Source organism: Melanerpes formicivorus, unplaced genomic scaffold (assembly GCF_026170545.1).
Source record: "Melanerpes formicivorus ecotype bairdi unplaced genomic scaffold, bMelFor1.0.p_v2 SCAF_60, whole genome shotgun sequence".
Taxonomy (NCBI): domain Eukaryota; kingdom Metazoa; phylum Chordata; class Aves; order Piciformes; family Picidae; genus Melanerpes; species Melanerpes formicivorus.
The window spans coordinates 3,292,208-3,300,123 of NW_027142412.1; the positions used below are offsets into that span (position 1 = coordinate 3,292,208).

The window sequence follows — 7,916 nt, forward strand, 5'->3', positions numbered from 1 at the left end:
GGAGCTTTTCAGAAATTCATGTTCATACTGGGGGACTTCTCGGGGTTTATATACCGGTCCGGCGGCGAGCCTATGTTGTAAGAGAAGGGGAGGAGGGGGGGGGGGCGGGGGGGGGGAAACGCGGAGGGGGAGCAGCAGCACTACTATCGTTACTTCTATTGAAACTGGAAGTCAGGAAGTCGAAGGCTTTGGAAATGCTGAATGATTCTTAGAAATAAACTTCTGATAAAGTTGATGTCACCGGGAGGGTGGCTGGCCGGGGGGGGCAGGGGGCGGGGGGGGGGGGTTGGGTTTCATTAATTTTTTTTCTGTTTTAATTAATTTTTCTTTTCTTTTCCACGCAGGGGCTGTGCGGAGAGAGGGGAGTCAGGGGAGGGAAGTGCTGGGGAAGTGGGTGGGAAGCGGGGGTGGGGTGGGGGAATATGAATTAACACACACACCCCACACACTCCTTCGCCTCCCCCCCCCCCAAAAAAAAAAGACAGACAGGGGAGGCGAGCGGCAGCACGTGGGGGTTGGGGGCGTCGCGGGGGGCGGCGGGTGCGGGCGATGTGACTCACCGTGCCGCAAGCACTTTCACCCCCCCCGGGGTCCCCCTCCCCGAGCTGGGGTTTCCCCGCCGGCAGTCGGGGCAGTCAGTAAAGTAGGAAGGAGCCGGGGGGGGAATTGCTTGTCCTTTTGGAGTGGCGATTGGAGGGATAAAAAGTTCGGGAAGGTGGTGGCGGTGGCAGAGGTTCCCCGAGGGGCGCTGGAACAAGGTGGGACGGAGGCGGCGGCGGCTCAGCCCTTCGGGCAAAACTGTTGAAAGGGTGGGTTCTGGGGAGGGGACAGAAAAGCCCAAGACGACAAAAAGCCAAACCCACCCAAGGGGAGAGGCTGGACCGAGTCCCCCGGGGTTAACCCTTCCGTCCACGGGGCAGGGTGAGGGCAGGAAGCGGGCAGAAGGGTGCTGGGCTGGGCGGGAAGGTGCTAAAATCAGTGCGGGAGCAAACATCGCAGGGGGTGGAGGGGGGGAAGGAGGGAGGGGCTGGGCGCAACCCTTCATAGGGGTCCCACGAAGCCGTTTGCTCCCGGTTTGGGTGACAAACAGGTTCAAGGCTTTCTCGGTCCTCCTGCATATAAATATTTGTACCTCTCCAGGAGCACGGCCGCGGCCGAAACTTTTGATCAGGTTTAGCAAGTTTGTGCCCTGGCAGCGGGAACCTGCCGGGGTGACAGTCGAGGAACGGTGATGCAAGAGCCATCACCGCAGCCCCGGCAGGGGGACACTCCAAGCTCCCCCCCCCCGGGCTGGCTTGGTCATATACCTGCTGCCTGCCTCAGTTTCCCCATGTGTGAACCTGGGGGCCGGTCTGGTTTGCCAGGTGGTATTGGTGCCCTGGAGCAGAAGCCTGTTTCAGGCCAGCCTGGCCTTACTGGGATGCAAACAGGGATGGGGAGCAGGGGGACAGCAGAGGTCAAGCCAGGACAGCCTCACGCCTGGTTTTATTGGGGTCCAGTGAGGTGTCGATGGAGATCTGAAGCGCTGATGGCCTGGCGACACTTAATTAGCCCAGGAATTGGTCGTTCTTAATTAACTGCACTAAGGGAGTGTCCGGGGGGTGGGGTGGGGTGTGTCTGTGTGTGCTGAGTGCAGGGATTCTGCCCCTCCCCTGAACTGCCCAGCCCAGGGCTGCCCGGGGCCAGGTCACTATCCCAGAGTGGGCTGTCCCAGAGCCTGTTTCTTGGGGTTCCATTGATGACAGCATTTCGAGGGGGGGTGGTGGTGGTAAGGAAACCCAAAGCCAGGCAGTCTGGATGGAGGGGCTGCAGGGGGTGGGGGATGTCTCTTTCTCAGCCACTTTGGTATCAGCAATGCTCATGCATGGCTCCTGACCCATGGAACTGGGGAGCAGCAAAGGTGTGATGCAGGAGGGTGTCATGGGAGGGAGCAGTGTCCTAGGACATGCCAAGGAGGGAAAAGGAAGGAGCTGGGGGTGCAGGGAGACAGCCCCCCCGGGAGCGAGCCAGGAACCTGTGGAGTGGCCCCAGAGTGGCCCCCGGTTCGGGGACCCCGGGAATGGAGCTAAGAGAAGGTTAGGCTGGAATCATAGCCCCTGCCTGGACAAATGCTGCTGTCCCCACTGTCCCTGCTCTCCCCACTGCCTCCACTCTCCTCACCATCCATCCCCACACCAGCCCGGCCTGGGACACGGGGACAAGCCCAGGATATCCCAAGGCCACCGCTGCCATGCTGCTGCCCCGCTTCCCCCAGCTTCCCCCTCTGCCCCATCCCACCCATCGCTGCCCCCCCGCCCTGGCCCCAGCCCAGTCCCCCCCATCCCCATCCCTGTCCCCGTGCTGCCCCCTGCTGCTCCGGCCCGGAACCGGACACTCTCCATCCCGTAACTGCCCCCTCTCCCCATCCCCACATGCAGCTGCTGCATCCTCAACCAGAACTGCCCCATCCCACCCAAGAAGTGCCTCTGCTCCAGCTCCAGCCCAGACTTGTAGGGGAGAGCCCCTACTCAGAACTGCCCCTTCCTGTCCCATTCCCATCCCATAATTGTCCCTTCTTGTCCTATCTGCCTTCCACAACTGCCTCATCCCCACTCAAAAGTGCTGCACCCTTGTTCCTGAACTGCTTCCTTGCCCCTTTCCTGGCTCAGAACTGTCCCCTGCCCCATTCCCATCCCATAACTGTCCCCTGCATCCCATCTCCATCCCATAATTAGCACTCCTGCTCCATCCTCATTTCATAATTGCCCCTCTGCTCCATCCCCATCCCAGAATTGGGCCCTGTCCCAGCCTAGGCCAGTCCTCTCCTCATCCCAGAACTGCCCCTTCCTGCCCCATCCCATAATTGTCCCCCTGCCCCATTGTGGCCCTGGCAGGGTGAGCAAGTCCCTTGGAGACCACAGCCAAGGGACATCCCAACCGTGGAGTGGCTTTTCCTGAGGGCACCAGCATGAGGTGGGCAGTGGGAGCCCCCTGGGTGGCCCTGCAAGAAGGCAACCCAGTGCCACTGGGACAGCAGGGACGTGGGGGCTGCCAGAATGCGACCCAGTGCCCCAGCCTGGGGTGCACACCCTGTCTGGGGGCACCCCTACCCCGCTGCCCCAGCCCCGGGGTGGGTGATCACGTACCTGTGCCCTCCCCTCCTCAGCCCATGCACGCTGCGTCCTCTTTGGAGCCAGGCAGGTGGCTTGGCCAGGGGTGGCAGCTGCTGGTCACAGTCACCTATGGCACAGCGAGCCGGGCCGGGCTGCTTCATGGCGACATTGTCACCCACAGCGTTCCCAAGTGCCAGCCTGGCAGCGGCCGTCCCAGCAGCACTGCTCCCCAGGACTGAGTCAGGCGCTTGGTGCCGGCAGCAGCGCCGGGCAGCGCAGCGGGCACCGGCACACGGCGAGGAACGAGTGACTCCACCGGGCCACATGACCAGGTCTTAGGATTTTTGAGTCAGCAGGGCCGGTGGCAGCGGGTGGCCTGGTACCTCTGGTGGCCCTGGGCAGGTGGCAGGGCCATGGCACACCGGCTCGGCTGCGGCGGGTGGCTGCGGCACAGGGCTGTGTCCCACGCAGCAAGTGGTGCCGTGTGGTGGTGTGCCACACCGTGGCATGGCACAGGCTTGGTGGTGCCAGGCTGTGCTACGGCAGATCACATCTTGCTGTGTCACATGCCATGTGCCACACCGTGGTGTGGAGCACCTCTCCTGTGGGGACAGCCTGAGGGAGCTGGGGCTGTTCAGTCTGGAGAGGAGAAGGCTCCCAGGAGACCTCATTGTGGCCTTCCAGGATCTGCAGGGGGCTGCAGGAAAGCTGGGGAGAGACTGCTGAGGGTGTCAGGGAGGGATAGGACTGGGGGGGGTGGAGCAGAACTAGAAGTGGGAGATTCAGAGTGGATGTTCCTCAGGAGGGTGGTGAGAGCCTGGCACAGGCTGCCCAGGGAGGTGGTGGAAGCCTCCTGCCTGGAGGTGTTTGCAGCCAGGCTGGAGGTGGCTGTGAGCAACCTGCTGTGGTGTGAGGTGTCCCTGCCCATGGCAGGGGCTTGGAGCTGGCTGAGCCTTGAGCTCCCTTCCAGCCCTGACAATTCTATGATCCTATGAATGCCAATCTATTATGTACCACCTCCTGTGCTGTGCCTTGTGCCACATCCCATCCTATCCCATATCCCCTCCTGTGCCACATCATGCTGTCCCTCATTCCAAGCCATGCCAGGCACCATGTGCCAGGTTCCGTGCCACCCCATGCTGCTATCCCACACTGTGCTATGTGCCCATGGGTACAGCATGGCCACCAGAATACAGCCTGCTGCTGTCCACAGGGACTCCTGGATGCATGGGCACTTGGACAGAGGGACAGACAGACACAGAACACCTGGATACACAGACACCCCAACACAGGGACACAGGAACACAACGACTCAGTGGCCACAGGCTGAGCTTGACACTTTATTTCCTTTTACCATTGTACAAAAATCAGGGGGTGCCCCATGCCCAGGCTGGGCACCTCCCTTCTCACAGTCCCCCCCAAAAAAAACACCCCAAAAATATCACTCTTATAAATAAAGTCTTGTGACAAGTCACAGCTTAACAAAAGATAAAAGGGTACAAAAAAACCAACCCTGAGTCCTCACAAAAATAGAGATTTGTATATTAAAAACCTGTCCTTAAATAGGAGGAGACACGCATTAAATAACCCCGAGATTCAATAAATACACAAATATTAATGTATAAATTAATGGGGAAGGGGATTGGGGGCGGGAGGGGTGGGTGGGTGCTGCCACCCACCGTCACAGTGCGGTGGCCGGAGCCCAGCCCCTGCCTGGCGCTGGCAGCGCCGTGGTGACACAGCCCGAGAGGCCTGGGGGACACTGAAGGCAGAGCGGGACAGGGTGGGGGGCACCAAGAGCGTGGTGTGCCGGGAGGAGCACAGGGACACTGCACAGGGCAGGGGACGCTGAGAGCAAAGGGATGAGCAGAGAGTGGCTGAGGGCTTGGGGACACTGAGGGTGAGCGCAGGGACGCGGAGCTCATGGGGACAATGAGCTTGTGGGGAGGCCCAGTGTGCAGGGCCCCCGAGCTCACGGGGACAGCGAGCTTGCAGGGATAGGAAGCTGAGAGGGACCCTGAGCTCGTGGGGACACCGAACACAGGGACAGCGAGCTCACGGGGATAGCGAAGCCGCGGGGACACCGAGCTTGCAGGGACAGCGAGCTTACAAGGACGGCAAGCTCACAGGGAGATCGGGGGTGCAGGGACACCCAGCTTGCAGGGACACCAGGCTTGCAGTGACACAGAGCATGCAAGGACAGCAATCTCGCAGGGACAGCAAGCTCGCAGGGGTCCTCTGCCAGCTGCTCTCTGGGGTCAGCAGACCCGCTGCAGGGCAGAGAGCGGCAGGTGACAGCACCAGGGGCAGCTGCGGGCGCACTGCTCTCGGCGGGCCGGGGCCGCACCCTGCCGGCAGCGCGGCGGGTGCTGGGCGAGCGGCTCTTAGTCAGGCCGGGTCACCGGACCCATTGAATCACTGGAAAATCCAGCCCGGTGACAAGGGACCGCTCCATCCCGCACCGCTGGGCCCCCGGGGGACACCCGAGCGTGCAGCTCCTTGCGGCGCCGGCGCTGCCGAAATGTGGGGCAGAAGGTGGGGGGCTGCCGGGAGTGGAGCGGGGGCTGTCCTGCAGCCGAGTGGCGGCGCGGGGAGCAGCCTGGTCCCCGCGGCAAGCTGAAGTGCTGGGAGCTGCTCCAAGTGAGCCTTGTGCCTTCACCTGGGCGAGCTAAGAGGGTCTCCATGGTGCCTCCTGGCTGGCCAGCAAGCCTCTGTCCCAGGCACTGGGATGGAGATGGAGAAGGAGATGATGGAAAGGATGATGGAGATGAGATGAAGATGGAGATAATGACGGAAATGAAGATGGAGATGACGAAACGAAGATAGTGAAGATGAGATGAAGATGGCAGAGATGGAGATGAGATGAAGACGACGGAGATAGAGATGAGATGAAGATGATGGAGATAGAGAGGAAGACAAGTCCGGTGCAGGCAAGCCTACACTAGGAGCGTGCAGGCAGCTGCAAGCCCTGGCGTGATCTCCGCTTCTGCCGCCGTGCTCGGTGGCTCCTGGTCTCCATCTGGGTGTTGAGCTTGGCCATGAAGCGAGCGTAGTGCCAGAGGGTCCGGCAGCCCTCCAGCTTCTGCCGGAAGATGGGAGCTGTGGGGCCGGGGCGGGGCTGGCGGCCGGGGCGGGAGCTGGGGGCCGGGAAGAGTCCATCCAGGTTGCTGAGGAGCCCTCGCACCTTCAGGTGGGTTCTGGCCAAGCGGCGAAGGATTTCGGCGCCGGGGGGGTTGAGGTCACGCTGGAGCCGGATGATGTCCTGCAGCGCCTGGGCCATGTGGCTCATGGGGCCCCGCAGCCCCCGCAGTCCCCCGGGCCCCAGCTCCGGTCCCCGCAGCCACTCTGGGGGGCGCTTGTTGCGGCAGATGCCATTGACGGCCAGGCTCTGGTCCTTCTCCTGCCCGGGGATGCGAGAGGAAAGGTCAGAGATGTGGGAAGGCAGCAGCACGGGACCCCCTCCCCAGCCTCAGCCCTCTGTCCCCCCCAGAGAAGGGGACAGGAGCAACCCCGTGCCTCGGGGAAGGGGACTCACGTAGAAGGCAAAAAGCTCCTGCGCGTCCTCGGCCATGTGCCTCACCAGTGCCTGGATCTGCTGCATGGTGGGGGGTTGTGGGGGCCGCCCCCCCTGGCCTGGCACTGCCCAGAGGATGAAGAGCCCTTTGGTGACAACTGGGGAGGAAGAGGAGGGAGATGTGGGACACTGGGGCATCGCTGGGTGCAGGGAGGCAGCCCCCTGTCCACAATGGAAAGGCGCAGGCTCGGCAGCTGCCATGCCACAATGACAGCTGGGGCAGGGATAGCCTAGCCCTGGGTGCCCAACACCCTGGTGCCAGGCCTGGAGGCAAGAGTGGCCTGTGCCAGGCACGCATGTCCCCTGTGCCAAAGTCCCTGGTTCTGCCACAGGGACAAGCCAGTCCTTGTGACAAAAGCCTGCTGGTGACCTGGTAGGGAGGAGGAAGATGAAGAGCCAGGTAGTACAGCCCAGCCATAGTGGTTGCCCCAGCAGCTCCCCCCAGCAATGCAGGCCACCATCGATGTGGGACACCAAGTGGTGGTGACAGTGGTGACACTCCTGAATCGAGTCTTTCAGCTCTGTTCTGTCACCCACAACCGCCAGTGGTGACTTGGGATGTGGTGCTGGCTCAGCACTCAGCACCCAGCTCTGCTGCACTTACCACACGGGTGAAGAGTTTCAGGGTGGGAGGTGAGGGAGGATGACAGGGTAAGATCCATGCCAGTGAGCTGGCACCTGACCCTCCACCATCAGTCCTTGACCCCAAAACCTGCACCCTCCTGCCCACCCTTTCCCAACATCTCTTCTCCCACAGGGATAGGTGGTGCCCACTCCAAGCGCTCCCTCTCCCCTGTGCCACAAACAGGAACCGTTCCCCAACCCCTCGCGGGCACCGTCGGGGAGGTGGCACCCCCCACGGCACGGAGGGGCGGGGGGGACAGCTTCAGGGCCAGCCTCGCCGACTCAACCCCACGTGGGGCCCCACCGCCGCGCTCCCTCCCGTGGCTCCCGGGCCGGCCAGGGTAGATCTGGGGCGCGGGCAGACACCTACCTGCCAGCACGCCCAAGGGCCGCCCGCCGCACCGCATGGCCGGGGCGAGGGCGCTTCGGCGCGGGGCTGCCGGGGCGCGCCGAAGCCACTTCCTTAACTGCCGGGGCGAGGGGGAAGCTGGCCTTTTAAAGAGCACCCGCTCGCCCCCACCTCCCGAGGAGGCACACCCAGGAGACAGCGGAAAGGCAAGCGAGAAGTGAAGTCGTGGCCCGGGGGCCAATGAGCAGGGCGAGCCGCCCCCGGCGGGAGGGAATGA

General features: G+C 62.6%; 1 protein-coding gene across 1 annotated transcript; it reads right to left on the reverse strand.

Annotated features, from left to right (window-relative positions):
• Positions 1 to 5,371: 5,371 nt before the first annotated feature.
• On the reverse strand, positions 5,372 to 6,768 carry OSM (oncostatin M). Its single transcript, XM_068161719.1, has 2 exons — positions 6,628 to 6,768; positions 5,372 to 6,492 (listed from the first exon to the last, which is right to left on the reverse strand). The coding sequence occupies exons 1-2, from the start codon at positions 6,691 to 6,693 to the stop codon at positions 6,034 to 6,036; spliced, it is 525 nt and encodes a 174-aa protein (XP_068017820.1). The 5' UTR covers positions 6,694 to 6,768; the 3' UTR covers positions 5,372 to 6,033.
• Positions 6,769 to 7,916: the final 1,148 nt, after the last annotated feature.